The sequence below is a fragment of the Saccopteryx bilineata genome, chromosome 1 (assembly GCF_036850765.1).
Source record: "Saccopteryx bilineata isolate mSacBil1 chromosome 1, mSacBil1_pri_phased_curated, whole genome shotgun sequence".
Lineage (NCBI taxonomy): Eukaryota > Metazoa > Chordata > Mammalia > Chiroptera > Emballonuridae > Saccopteryx > Saccopteryx bilineata.
The window spans coordinates 115,894,995-115,910,870 of record NC_089490.1 but is presented as its reverse complement, the minus strand read 5'-3'; the positions used below and the strand labels follow the sequence as shown (position 1 = coordinate 115,910,870).

The 15,876-nt window shown below is 41.4% G+C and overlaps 1 protein-coding gene across 1 annotated transcript in view; it reads right to left on the bottom strand.

Annotated features, from left to right (window-relative positions):
• DERA (deoxyribose-phosphate aldolase) overlaps positions 1–10,335 on the bottom strand; it is a 141,514-nt gene extending 131,179 nt beyond the window's left edge. The window contains exon 1 of the mRNA XM_066264551.1: positions 10,068–10,335. Within this exon, the coding sequence (XP_066120648.1) occupies positions 10,068–10,098 (31 nt within the window). The 5' untranslated portion in view covers positions 10,099–10,335. The remainder of the gene's footprint in view (positions 1–10,067) is intronic.
• Positions 10,336–15,876: the final 5,541 nt, after the last annotated feature.

The following is a 15,876-nucleotide window of genomic DNA, read 5'->3' as shown; positions in this document are numbered from 1 at the left end:
GCAAAGGTGCTTTCACTCATAAAATGCCACGTTAGACCTTTGCCTAGCTCAGGGGATTTCTCACAGTATTTTTAACTGATCATTGAAAGGTTAATACAAAATACATGGTTGGCTATTTAATCATTTGAGAGAAGGCAACTGCATAGCCCGATGATGTGCAGTCTGCTTTCCTGGACAAGAGTCCGCAGTGTGCCTCCCCAGGGATATGCTAGTGTGACGAAGGGAAGCTTCACAATGGGACGGCCCCAGACTTCTGCGGCTCATTTCCTTCAGGAAGACAGGGAAGGCGCTGAGCACACAGCAGGTACTCTGCATACATGTGCTGGATGGAGAAGTTTGAGGTTGCAGTAACCGTTGCCTCCTGAAGAGTCCGAAGATTTTTAAAGAGGATAAAAAGAAAAAAAAAACATTCTGCTTATAAAGGTTCAAGACTAAAATGCAGGTGGGACAAAAGGAGGTTCACGGTTGTGAGCTCGTGAAACAGTTTATTCTTGTCCTATTACTTATTATGGGTTTATTTTACATGCAAACAACTGTATACCTACTTTTGTGCTGCCAAGTATGTTTCCAGTTTCTTCTCTGGAAAATTATTAGAAGCGTTTAAGTTTTCCCTACATACTGAAAAAAATAATAATTTCCCTCAAAACACTACAATATATAGCACTTGAACTCCTTCACAAGTATAAATAAAATGAGGATTGCCACAACCTACGTTCGACCACAGTGCAAACTTAATAATTTCCAAGAAGCATGATCAGGCACTGGCACAGTTGATAAAACGTCGGACTAGGAAGCAGAAGACCCAGGTTCGAAACCCGAAGGTCACCGGCTTGACCACGGGCTCATCTGGCTTAAGCACGGGCTCACCAACTTGAGTGCGAGGTCACTGGCTTGAGCATGAGATCATAGACATGACCTCATGTTCGCTGGCTTGAAGCCCAAGGTCGCTGGCTTGAGTAAGGATTCACTTGCTCTGCTGTAGCCCCCACCCTCATTGCCCCCAGTCAAGGCACATATGAGAAAGCAATCAATGAACTAAGGTGCCACAACAAAGAACTGATGCTTCTCATCTCTCTCCTTTCCAGTCTTTCTGTCCCTATCTATCCCTCTCTCTGTCTTTGTAAAAAAAAAAAAAATTCCAAGGAAACATGAATGTTCCTTTTTCCATCAGAAAATTAACTAAATTACTCTTTCTGGTAAATAATTTCACAGCTTCAGGTAATGGGAGATTTTTAGGGTCTGTTCTCTCCAGTATCTCAGACCATGGAGACAATAGGCTCATGTCAATTTCCAAAATCATCATAAAGTACACCGGTTATATTTTTCCATCAGCAATTGGCATTAGTTTAATAAAATATGCTCCTTTTCAGATACAATGCGCCTTTCCGATATGTGCACCTGCTTAACTGCCTTACCCGCCTGATGTTTCCACTTTTTCACACTCATTTTAACACATTTCCTCACTTAATTTTAATCAGAAAATGAAACGCTAATGTCTCCTCAAATTTTCTTATTGGAATTTTTAAACCAAGTATTGAGGAGTATAATAAATATATTAATATAAAGGTAAAAGTGACTAAGAGGATTTATCAAAAAATAGTGTACAGCCCTGGCCGGTTGGCTCAGCGGTAGAGCGTCGGCCTGGCATGCAGGGGACCCGGGTTCGATTCCCGGCCAGGGCACATAGGAGAAGCGCCCATTTGCTTCTCCACCCCACCCCTTCCTCTCCGTCTCTCTCTTCCCCTCCCGCAGCCAAGGCTCCATTGGAGCAAAGATGGCCCGGGCGCTGGGGATGGCTCCTTGGCCTCTGCCCCAGGCGCTAGAGTGGCTCTGGTCGCGGCAGAGCGACGCCCCGGAGGGGCAGAGCATCGCCCCCTGGTGGGCAGAGCGTCGCCCCTGGTGGGCGTGCCAGGTGGATCCCAGTCGGGCGCATGCGGGAGTCTGTCTGACTGTCTCTCTCCGTTTCCAGCTTCAGAAAAATACCAAAAAAAAAAAAAAAATAGTGTACAGTAATTTAATATTCCCTGAATCTCTAATCTGGGAAGCTCCAGAGCTTATTGCAGCATTCTTCTGAATCTTCAGTGTTCATAAGAACCATCTGGGTTCTTATGATGACCCAGTAGATGACACAGTAGATAAAGCGTCGACCTGGAAATGCTGAGGTAGCCGGTTTGAAACCCTGGGCTTGCCTGGTCAAGGCACATATGGGAGTTGATGCTTCCAGCTCCTCCCCCCTTCTCTCTCTCCTCTCTCTCCCTCTCTGTCTCTCTCCTCTCTAAAAATGAATAAATAAAGAAATTTTTTAAAAAAAGAACCATCTGGGGAGCTTGTGAAAATGCAGATTCCTGGGCCCCTTACCATTAAGATTTATAGGTAAAACTATTGCGGGGTTCAGGAATGTACATTTTTTTAATTTTTTTTTCTTTTTTACAGAGATAGAGAGAGAGAGTCAGAGAGAGGAATAGATAGGGACAGACAGGAATGGAGAGATGAGAAGCATCAATCATCAGTTTTTTCATTGCGGCACATTAGTTATTCATTGATTGCTTTCTCATATGTGCCTTGACCACGGGCCTTCAGTGACCTTGGGCTCAAGCTGGTGGGCTTTTGCTCAAACCAGATGAGCCCACACTCAAGCTGGCAACCTTGGGGTCTCGAACCTGGGTCCTCCGCATCCCAGTCCGACGCTCTATCCACTGCACCACCGCCTAGTCAGGCTCAGGAATGTACATTTTTAACAAGCGTCTCAGCTGATACTAATTCAGGACCACAGTCCAGTTAAGCTCCTACAAAGCTAATGGCAAGAGAAGTAATTCTGAGTATCATAATAAACCAGCATAGAGAGAGCATGAGTTTCATTCCAATACTGTCTGTCTCTAACCAGCCATGTGGCCATAGGTTTAATTTCCCTGTGTCTCAGTTGACTCATCTGTAACAGAAGGGTGTGGGAATGATAGCTAAGTTGCCTTCCTCCTAAGAAATTGTGCTGTTAAAAAAAAAGAGGTAGTATACGTGTGAATGTGGACATTACTATTCTTCCAGAAAACAGGGTTTGAAATAGTCATAAGAAATGTTTATTCAAGGATCTTTACAATAGGGATAACGAGTCCGTATACTTTAAGCATGCAAGATACCCAGTTGAATGTCATATGTTAGACATTTTAAAGAAATTACTCTCTCTCTCTCTCTCTCTCTCTCTCACACACACACACACACATACACACATACATACACACACACATACCTATCTTATGGCCATGGGGTAAGGAGTGTGACCACCATGTATGTGTTCAGTACAAAAGCTCATCTGACTGCAGATTACAAAAGCAGTTAATTTGGCTATTTTTACCAGCCTTGAAAATACTACAGTCTTGATATTAACCACATTTCAAACAAACCAAAGCATCAGTTAAGTGGCACCTTTTTAGGAAGTCATTACCAGAGGCTACCCTCATCTGAGACTTTGCTTTAGGGAGGAAGGCCTGACTATAAAAAGAGAGTCAGAAGTTGCAGCCAGAGTGTCTCAGCATTTAAGAAAAAAAATTGTAGAGTTTGCTGGAGCTGAGATAAAACATTTACCCTTCTCTTGCAACCCCTTTGGTTTCCAGAGAACTGACTGTTCGGCTGAGGCAGGCTGACGAGAGGTACATCCACAGACACGCACGCAACACACACCAAAGTCAACTGAAATTTTTCAAAGTGCCTTTTTATGCCTTAACTCAAAGATGAACACATTTCAAGGTGACCCAATCCTCAAGTGACAGACAGTGTTTTAAAAGGGCCAGAGCTCTCCACTTAAACAATTTCTAGTGACATGTTCACACTGCATCCTCAAGGGCTCTGGCTGCTGTCTCATTTACGAGTCTTTCTTTCCTGGCAGAGGCATCCCATTTTACATGAGCGCTTGAAGTTCGTCTTCCTTCCGAACAATTAAAATCCACAGGGCTTAGATGCTTTAAAAAAGTTTTTTTTTAAAACTTAGGCACCATGGAGGACTTTTAATTATTCAAACCCAAGTTATAACTTTGTAGTCTTTTTCTGTTTATCAAAACAGTACCAGAATAATAAAGCACAGCCTTATCAGTCATGCTTATAAGCAAATGGTAAAAGACTTCTAAGGTAACGTCAAAGTCAGTGTTCATAAAAGCACGGCCAATTTAAAATCTAAAACGCGTACATAAATGTTATATTGACTGTGTACGTATTTCACACACGGAATATGATTTTTCTTCTTTCTTCACTACAATGTCACTCTTCATCATTAATAGCAAAATGAGAAGATCACAAGAGAAATCTGAAAATGGGGTTCCTATAGTGAATGAAACATGCCAGGCTAGTTTTGTTCAGTTCCTCTGCGGAAATTACTCTGTCAAAAATATCCTTCCCCAGAAAACCTCCCCCTCAAGACTCTGACTTCCTCTTCTAATCTGACCACTCCTCTCTGGTTACTTCATCTTACTGCAATGGTTTCATGACTGTCTCCCTGAGCTGACTGTGAGCTCCGGGAAGGCACAGACCGAGTTGTGCTCACTTTGGTGCCCCAGTCGTTAGTGTAACAAGTGCCAGGAGCACTGAGCACTCCACTTAAGTTTGATTTTTTAAATATTATACATTTATATGATATATAAAAATCAATTTACAATTTTATTCTGGTCCCCTCCCACTTCATGAATTGTTCTAAGTGGGAGTGCAGGGTTGGCGAGGATGTGAGCAGGGGAGACATTTGAGGCAGGCCAGGAGAGAAGCCACTGTGGCCTACAGTGTAGTATAAGAACCTGAACAGGAGCAGAGGACATTTGCACGGGGTAGCCCAGAGTCTAATCACAACAGGGAGAGTATCTGCACAGACAGCCAAACGGGGGTCATCAAGGCAAGCATGATAAGGAAGCTATCTACACGGAGAGTAGCCTTTCACAGACTGCTGCTGACCTACTGGGGAATCAGTAAGGGCGGGAGCCTGATGCAGGGAGTTGGAGCCCAAGCAGGAAGAGGATGGCCCCCAGCTTGGGGAGTCAAAGCCTGAGAAAATCGAGAAGAATGTCTACTGGGGTGGGGTATGTATTGAGCAACATGTAAAGTATCAAATATGGAAGGGAGAAGAAGGGAATACACCCTGTGGTGTTGGACTGGAATTGGAGGTATTACTGTGAACACATGGTTTTCATTATATAGAGATATAGATAAACAATAATGGATAAATACAGAAGCGTGTATGTGTATGTGTGTGTGTGTGTGTGTGTGTGTAGTACATACATTCTCCAGCTTTGCCAAGTAGAAGAGCCTTGGGAACAGACACACTCAGTCACCATGAGTATATCTACTGCCCAGATCTTGGCTTCTAAATACCATTATTCACACTGAACAAACACTCCTTGGAGAAATAGCCGACTGCGGTGCTATGACAGAGAAAGTAAAAAATAAGCCTGGGATACCTGTAAAGCCATAAAATAAGGAAGTACTTTAAAAAGGCATGTCAGCCCTGTCCAGGTAGCTCAGTTGATTAGGGCATCGTCATCCCTAGATGCCAAGGTTATGGGTTGGATCCCTAGTCAGGCCACATACAAGAATTAACCAATGAATGCATAAATAAGTGGAACAACAAACTGATGTTTGTTTCTCTCTCTCCTTTCCTTTCTCTCTAAAATCAATAAATTTAAAATAATAATAATTAATGGGATATGTCAAAAAAGAGAAAATCCAGGCTGAAGGAGCTGCCATTAGCAAAATCTGAAATAATTTGAGTATTAAATAATAACAGTAACAATTATAACCCTTTGGGAAACAGTAAACCTCAAATCTATACTAATATAAATAAACATACATAAATTGAAAGTTTGCAGAGTAAAAGGATACCTAAACTGTTTCAAAGTACTACCCCCAAACAGAGCTATCTAATTTCTTAAACAGACAAAAGTGAAAAATAACTACATATCATATTTATAATTATTTTCATTGTAGCTCTGGCTTGACACTCAGCTCCTGAACCAGACCTAGCTCCTTAGAAGCAGGGACTCTCCCTGTCCATCTTGTAGTCCCAGAGCCCAGAGTAGTAACACACAGTACACAAGTGGTACTCAATAACTACTTTCTGAGCCCTGGCCATATGGCTCAGTAGAGCATCATCCCGAAACATAGACATTGTGGTTTGATCCCCAGTCAGATTGATGTTCTTGTCTCTCCCTCTCTCTCCCTTCCTCTCTCTAAAATCAGTAAAATAAACATTAAAAAAATAAATAACTACTTGCTGCATGAATAAATATGCTTCATAAAATACAAAATCCACCCTGGTTCTCACTTTGGCAACAAGTCAAAACTGATCTCTTTGATCATGATTTAAACAAATAAACTAAACTATCCAATCTGTTTGTTGTGACTTGGATTACAGAAAGTACCTTTACAGAGCAAAACAGTGTTTCCATTCCTCAGTAATCATGAACTCTATAATTTAATGTGTGGATACATGCTTAAAACAATCTCTTGTTAACAAACAGGAAATTAAAAGAATTGTCTCCATCCCCTCCAATTAAAAATTAGTCTTCAATTACTTTTTTCCTGTTATTTTTCAGATCCAATTGACATTTTCCTTTCTGTATACAAGCGCTTTCAGGTAGACATAGAGAGCAAGAAGAGTCTTAGAAGTCACCTAATACAACAACCCCATTGCAACATGCCTAGAAAGAAAATCACATGTAAAAGGAAGCCACACTATCAATATCCTTCATAAGCCTCTGAGGTATCTTTAAAGACAGACAAAACAAAGTTGCATTTCAGCGATACTAAGAAAAGAGGGAAAGGATGTGGTACTTCACAAAACTGTGCATTCACAGGGCCCTGTGGTTGCTCCAACTCTCCCAAGCTAGCTCTTTCTTTTATTTAGTGAGAGGAGGAGAGGAAGAGACAGACTCCCACATGCGCCCCAACTGAGATCCACCCGGAAAGCCCACTAGCGGGATATGCTCTGCCCATCTGGTGCCTTGCTCCATTGCTCAGCAACTGAGCCCTTCTTAGTGCCTGAGGCGGAGGCCATGAAGTCATTCTCAGCACCCAGGGCCAACTTGCTCCAATAAAGCCATGGCTGCAGGAGGAGAGGAGAGAGAGAAAAAAAAAGTGAGAAGGGGAGGAGTGGAGAAGAAGATGGGCACTTTTCCTCTGTGCCCTGACCAGGAATCAAACCTGGGACATCCACTCACCAGGCTGATGTTCAACCACTGAGCCAACTGTTCACAGTCCCCAGCAGTTCTAAATTCATTCCTTCACTCAGTAGATATGTTTGAGGGCCTTCCCTGTGCCAGACACTATTCTAGGTACCTAGAGTACATCAGTGAAGGAAAGAAACATCACTGCCCATGCTGCCTCTACATTTTAGGCAGAACTTCAGAGGCATGTAGGGGAATAGAAAGGAGAACACCAGTCTATTTCAATAGAATGCATAAAGCCAGAAGTGCTCCACAGAGTCATAGAGATCACTAGGCCAGTGGTTCTCCAACTGGGTGTTTCAGAACCACCCAGAACACTTGTTAAAACTCTGAATGCTGGCCCCCACCTAGGAGTTTCTGATTCATTAAGATGTCAGTGAGGCCTGATAATTTGCATTTCTAATGAGTTCCCCAATAATGTCAATGCTGTTGTTCCAGGGACCTCACTTAAATTTTTTTTTTCTCACTTTAATTTTTTTAAGTGAGAAAGGGGGAGTGATAGACAGACCCCTCATGGACCCCAAGCAGGATCCACCCAACAACCCCTGTCTGGAGTCCATGCTGGAATCAACTGAGCTATCCTTAGGGTCTGGGGCCTACATTTAGACCAACAAAGCTATCCTCAGTGCCTGGGGCAACACTTGAACCAATCAAGCCACTAGCTGTAAGAGGGGAGGAGGGAGAGAAAGGGAGAGAGGGAGTGGGAGAGAAGCAGATGGTCACTTTTCCTGTGTGCCCTGACCAGGGATCAAACATGGGATGTCTCCAGGGACCTCACTTTGAGAACCACTGTTCTAGTTCAAAGAAATCAAGTAGCTTGGTTAGAGATGTGGACTACTACTCAATAGATAAGCCATAAGATTTAGGCTTTTTTCCTTCTGACTCCAAATTAGTCAAGCTTTCTTTCTATAAGGACACAGCTGAGACCTACCCACATGGATTAAGCATTGTCCAAAGAAAAAAAAATTTTCAGCTTTATGGGTGAGTTGAAGAAAATCAGAAATTAACATTTTAAGTAGAAAATATCTTAAGCAGATAGCACTCATCCATAAACACTGACATAAAAGTTAACATTAAAGGTAGAGGGTTTGTTCTTTCTTTCATATATCCAAATGCTCTGGTGAAAGAGTTTTCCATGAAGGCTTTTATCATAGGGGTCAATTTCAAATGAACCGATTTGTTTTTAAAGTCTATTAACGAGAAGTATATACATTAAAATATAAGTAACTAGGATTGGATTAGTAATAATTTTACAGTGTATTGTGCTAACTGTATTTTCTAAAACTTTTGCAATAAACATGAATTCTTGTAATAAGATAAAGTAAATGTTAATTTCTTTTAAAAAGTTATATTTATTTTAAAAGACTTAATTAGAAAATTCTATAGAATACATCAGGTAACATATCACATAAATTAATAGTGAATGTTTTTCCTAGTATATAAATAATTCCAGTAATTTATTTTAGCATTTTAGGCTAAACCTCTACCTAGATTAATGATTAATACCAGTGAAGGAAAAACACCCTTGTATATATTATTTAAACAAAGAAAACAAAACTATGAGCATTTACATCACTACATATAAACCACATTTACTATTATTTTACATAGCAATTGTTTTTAATCTATATGTACTGTTTCTTTTCAACAAATGAATGAAAGTGATTCTAAATCTAGCAAGATAAGAAAGCAAAAATGTCATATGTCAATTATATCTCAATTTTAAAAAAAGTAAAAATGGTCTATTTCTTAAAAGAAAAAAAATCAACTTATAAGTTTAGGGGAAATGGTGCATCCTCTTCTATGGGCACAAAGGCACACAGTCACACTCCTGAAGATGCGGAGGGAAGACCTGCACCCCATCCCTGTCCCCTATTCACCATTTTCAGGATCTTCCCATCAAGGCAAGATTCCTTTATACGAAAGTCCACTAGAATTTAAAACAAAATCTCCTAAAAAGCAGTGACTAAAGGGGAGTCAATTTAGTGAGGAAATCAACTAAAAATATGCTCTTTCCATTCAACAAAAGTTCTGGATCACCTTTGGAACGTTTAATTAGAAGAGAAAGCACCTGTATGTGTTATATGTAACTTACAGCTAACATTCTATATAATGCTATTATTTATTAACACTTCCTAGGTATCTGCAACATATCAGTTTATGAAGTAAACATTTTACAGATTAAGACACTTAAGTACTGAGTGATTAAGTAATGTGCCTAAAGTCACACAGCTAATTGAAGATCCAGAATACAGATATCCAAGTTATAATGCTTAACCAGAGATTCTAAACCTTTGGCCAATATGGTTTTGCTATAAATTACAATTTTTCATATTTTTTGTAAATCAGAACTAAGTTTTCTTGCCAGTAATATTTAATAATCGATAATTTTCTTAAATGGTGAAATAATTCATTGGGCACTTTTATAAATCTTTGTACCTCTAAAATCATACATTTTCCATAAATAATATAATACAAAGGCCTGACATATTTTCCAAAACAAGGCCACTTTGGAGATACAGTTGTGTGAAAATCATCTGGAAATTCAGCATTAGATCCCACAAGGATTCTATTTATAGTGGGAAGGTTTTCGTGAGATTTTGTTTGTTTGGGGTTCTGGGGGTTTGTTTTTGTTCCTTGCAATCAATGAGCTAAAGGTGAACAAGTAAGGGGTAGATGAAATTCTAATTCTTTCCTAGTCCTTCCGCTTAGGAAAAGGCCTGGATGCCCGACCGGCGGGAACATGCCCAGGAGTTAGGTCTCCCCGGTTTGGCCTTGCGCTGGGAGCGCCCCAGCCGCTTGGCTCTCGGCCCGCGGATCTCTTGGCAGGATCTGGCTGCAGAGGCGGGAGGTGAGGAGAGGGGCCCTTACCGAGCTCCATGCCCGGGTTGTGCGCCGACATGGTGCGGGTCGCTGCAGCAGCTGCTGGCTCTTCCGCCCGGGCTCACCTCCGCCCAGGCCTTCCTCCTTCCGGGCCGCCCCGCGATAACGACGCGATCGCTCGGCCTGCGTCCCCTCTCGGGGCGGAGCCGCGCCGCGTGGCCGCGGTCAGGGCCCCAGGCATGGGCTCTGCGAAGAAACCCTGCCGCCCCGCTCCCCGGCCCCTCCACCAGGCGCGGAACTCCCGCACCAGCTCCCGGAAGTAACGCTACCAAAGCTTCTTCTGAAATCCTTCAATTGCTGACTGCACGGAGTTACAGCAACTTTGAGCTCTGAGATTGGTACCGAGAGGAGCGGTGGCTCTGTGGCCTGAAAAGTAAAGGGGCGGGGGAGTTTCTCGGCCTTGCTCCGACACTGTGACACTGGGTACATAAGATGCCTTGCCACGCTTCATTTTCCCCATTTGTAAAAAATGACTTTGACAACAATGCCTTGGAGCTCTAAACTCTGAATCTGTGACACTAAGATTTTTTTTTTAGTCTGACTTCTGTGACCAGAAGATTAAAATTGTCTGGAGTCGCTCAACATAGGCTACTACTAGTCAATTCATCTGAACTCACTCACAATCAGAGGGCCCTCCTAAAAGAAAACTTGGTTATGGCTTGTCTACCACGAACCGATTACCCTGCTAAGTGCTTTCAGATGTATGCTGGCATTTGAGTCTCAGAACACTTCTGCCAAGTAGTAGTATATATCTCCATTGCTCTACCTCCAGACTCCCGAGTTCTGCATAGAGAGGCATCCTGGTATAGTGGATACTCAGAAGGCTCAGAATGCATAGAACCCCTTAATGTACCAGCAATTCCACTTAATAAGCAGCTGATTCTAGCAATGTTATTGTTTACTTGTCTGAAAAATGGGAATGATAATAGATTTGCCTGTAAAATTGTACGTGTGTAAAACACCTAGGACACATCAAAGCGCATAGCAGGTGATTGGCAAATGGAAGCTGTTAATGATATTGTCAGGTTCACAGGGCAGTTATGGGACTAAATAAAAAAAAAAGGTAATCCCAGCCTCATTTCCTTACACGGAGCTGCCTCTCAGCCTTGTGAACACATAACTGTTGTGAATATTTTGGATGTATCTAGATTCTATTCATACATATAAGAACATTTTTTCTTTATTCTTATTTTAACCGTGAGAAAAAGAAATGTGGGCCTTAAAAGCCTGGAGGTAGCCTGCCACGGTACAGTATTGTGCTCTCCAGGTACGCATACACAATTTCACAGAACACCAACATCAGCCAAGGCCAATGTGACCATGATGAACTAACAAATACAAGGCCCGTCATAATCATGTCTGAAGCCAGGAAAGAAAACATGAAGATTGTCCAAACCACAAAAATGATCTTACAGCCTCCGCCTACCCTGGCTAATGAAAGTGACTGTCACATCTTTACCCATCAGTTTTAGCCTCATCTAATTCTTCTTATGTTTTAGATAAGAATTAAGATGTATTGACATATAATTATCATCACTTCCTACCAGCAGTCCAGTCCTTGAACCTTCCCCAAATCACCAAACACAAAATCAAATCCCATGCCATTTCTGACATCCTCTTACTGAGACACCCCACATTTTCCCTTGGTGAGCATTCTCCTTGTTGCAGTAAGTCAATGAACCAAAATTTATCCACTTATCCATTGCCAGTGTTCCTGGTGGTCTTCAAATGGAGAGCACTGACATCCTTAAAAGAAGCAAAGATAACAAATAGAATTCTATTTTTAGGGACAGATACAGCTCTAAGCCTAATTCCAACTCATTCATTATACATTCATGAATAATGTAAATCAAAACAAAACAAAACAAAAAGCTGTGAGATTCTCAGCTTAGTTGGAAAACCAGAATCAGCGCAGGCTCCTACAGTAAACATTTTAGCATTATATCTGACAAATATTCTCATGGACTTTTTTTCTAAAATTGACCTGTTGTCCAGTACTAATTTGGATTTAATCTCTACAATTGAAAGTATGTTCAATTGGCAGCATTCAGATAAATCATGATAATAAAAAGCAAAAAAACAAGTTTCTTTAAATAGAGAAATGTTGCCAAGGTTCACTTTCTGAGTTTCTCTTTTAAATGTATTGCCTTCTGAAACTTCTGAAGAACCCCTAAGGCAAGGCATCTCAAAGAAAGCTATAGACCACTGCTGCTACACTGGCATCTCCAAAGAGTTTTTTCTAAAGCCAATTCTAGGCTTTCCCACAATCCTACTGAATCAGAATCTCTCGAGCCCTGGAAGCTATATTTTTAACAAGTTCTCTCAAGTGACATTTATGCGAGCTAAATGTAAAGAATCATCAACCTAGACACAGAGGAGAGCAAAGTATGCATGCCAATCTGGAATAATAGCCCAAACTGGCCCTTACAAGAGAAAAACTGACTTTATTTCATTCTTTTTTTTTTTTTTTTTTTTTTTTGACAGAGACAGAGTCAAAGAGAGGGGACAGACAGGGAGAGAGATAAGAAGCATCAATTCTTCGTTGAGGCACCTTAGTTGTTCATTGATTGCTTTCTCATCTGTGCCTTGACTGGGGGGCTACAGCAGACTGAGCAATCCTCTGCTCAAGCCAGCAACCTTGGGTCCAAGCTGGCGATCTGTGCTCAAACCCAATGAGCCCACACTCAAGCTGGTAACCTCAGGGTTTTGAACCTGGGTCCTCCATGTCCCAGTCCAACACTCTACCCACAGCGCCACCACCTGGTCAGACTTTCATTCTTTTAATTCATGAAGATTTTGCGTCTTTCCTTTTTGTGGATGTCTTTAATATAATTTTTGTTTTTTAAAATTTATTTATGGGTTTTAGAGAGAGGAGAAGAGGAGAGAAAAACAGAAATATTGATCTCTCTGTATGTGCCCTGACCCGCAACCTTGGTATATTGGGACAATGCTCTAACCCAGAGCTTATCCATCCAGGAAAGTAAAATATTTAAATTGCCATATAATCTGTCTTCCCACCCCCACTCCTTCTTCAATTAAAATTAAAGCCCCAGGAATGTGTCATATTTATCTTCAAGACTCAAGAACCTACCTAGCCTGAGAGATAGGAGTACAATTCCAAAAGACATGGACTATTTGCTTTGTCATATGCCTAGCATCTAGTACAGTACTTGGCACATAGTAGGCTGCAAATGTGTTAGATAAATGATTGCATATTACTCTCTGTGCTATTTTCTTTTTTTTTTTTTTTTTTTTGGTATTTTTCCGAAGCTGGAAACGGGGAGAGACAGTCAGACAGACTCCCGCATGCGCCTGACCGGAATCCACCTGGCACGCCCACCAGGGGCGAGGGACGCTCTGCCCACCAGGGGCGAGGGATGCTCTGCCCACCAGGGGGCGATGCTCTGCCCCTCAGGGGCGTCACTCTGCCGCGACCAGAGCCACTCTAGCGCCTGGGGCAGAGGCCAAGGAGCCATCCCCATCGCCCAGGCCATCTCTGCTCCATTGGAGCCTCGGCTGTGGGAGGGGAAGAGAGAGACAGAGAGGAAGGAGGGAGGGGTGGAGAAGCAAATGGGCGCTTCTCCTATGTGCCCTGGACGGGAATTGAACCCGGGTCCCCCGCATGCCAGGCCAACGCTCTACCGCTGAGCCAGCCGGCCAGGGCCTGTGCTATTTTCTTATACTGCCTATTGTTTTATCCAGTCCAATTTCATTTGTTGTCTCTATTTCTCAGAGCAGTCATTCTACTTAATTGATCCAGTATGGGTTGTCTACCAGTATTTCTAAGTTAGGTGGGATAAGTATAGAAGCAGGGAGGAGTAGGCAAGGGTATGAATATAAAAACTGAGTTATTTCACTACTGGAGGGAGACTCATAGACCATCTAATTCCTACTTCACAGTGAAATAAGAAAAATAAGAATTTTATTGAGCCCTTTATGAAGCTAAATTTATTCCATTTAAAGAACAGTTCGAGAAAAAAAAAGGGCAGTTCTTCATTCTGAGACGATGTCCTTCACTACAACTTAGATTTTAAAATGTCCTTTATAAAATGAAGACTAGGGTGGTAATTTCTGTCTTTTTTAATAACTTCACTTGGCAATATTAGAAGACCATTTTATCTTGCCCACCTCCCTGTTTTTCTAATCTATTGGTCTACCAAATCCCAAAATTAGGGAATTACTGAAAGAATAAATATATAATATTAGCTAAAATTCCAATGGGGTAAGCCTTTTACATCAGTTATTTGATATTTTCCAAAAAAATCTAAGTGAGAATTATCATCTCCTTTTACGGGTATAGAAATTGAGTCTCAGAGCAAGTAGTCTATAAGTACTAGAGGATTACTTAGACCCAGACGATTTAACCCTACAGACCAACCATACTTACTGTTCCCATTATCTCTCTGAAGCTGAACTCATTAGACAAACCACTGAACTCCTATGAAATCAGGTCTCCCATAGACAGTCATGCGGCACTTAACAACAGGGCTACATTCTGAAAAATGCATTATTAGGTGACTTCATCATGGTGTGGACATCACAGAGTGCACTTTCACAAACCTAGACGGTTCATCCTACGATACACCTCGGCTGTATGGGGTAGCATATAGCCTATCCTATTGCTCCTACCATAAATAGCATGTTACCATATTGAATACTATAAGCAACAGTAACCCAGTCATAAGTATTTGTGTATCTAAACATAAAAAAGGTACAGTAAAAACATGGTATAAAAGTTAAAATAGTACCTGTGTATAGGACACCTAGCATGAAAGCAGCTTACAGTACACTGGAAATTGCTCTGGGTAAGTGGAAAGTGACTGTGAAGGCCTAGGACACTACTGTACACTGCTGTGAACTTTGCAAACACTGTGCACCAAGACTACACTAAACTCATAAAACACAAGATTAAATCTTGCACAAGAGAAAATGATGCAGTCAAGAGATGTGGTCAACACAGATGAGGCTGCTGCCAGTTACATGGCACACTGTTTTACAGCAAACATTTTTTTAAAAAGTAGAAAGAATACATTCTATTGATAAAATAACAATAAAAAGCACAGTATAGTGCAGGGGTGCCCAAACTTTTTACACGGGGCCAGTTCACCGTCCCTCAGACTGTTGGAGGGCCGGACCATAAAAAAATCTATGAGCAAATCCCTATGCACACTGCACATATCTTATTTTAAAGTAAAAAAACAAAACGGGAAGAAATACAAGATTTAAAATAACAAACAAGTAAATTTAAATCAACAAATTGACCAGTATTTCAATGGGAACTATGCTCCTCCACTGACCACCTATGAAAGAGGTGCCCCTTCCAGAAGTGCGGCGGGGGCCAGATAAATGGCCTCAGGGGGCCGCATGTGGCCCGCGGGCCATAGTTTGGGGACCCCTGGTATAGTGAATACATAAACAAGTAATACAGTTCATTATTATCAGGTCTTATGTACTGTGCATAATTGAATGTGCTACAATTATGATTGGCAGGGCAGGTCTGTTGACACCAGCACCACCACAAACGTAATGCATGTGCTTAAAGCAGGTAAGACCACAGGGACGTCACTAAGAATTTTTCAGCTCCATTATAATCTTACGGCAATTTTCAACCTTCTTTTTTCTTGGTACACACAAACTAATTACTAAAAAAGAAGAGGTCAGTGCCCCTGACTAAATACAACTGTTTTCATCTCATGGCACTAACAAATTAGTTACAAACAGAGAAGAGGTCAGTGCCATTCTTTTTCTTTGGAATTAGCTTATGTTTACTTTAAGAAAGAAAAAAAAGATTGCAAAT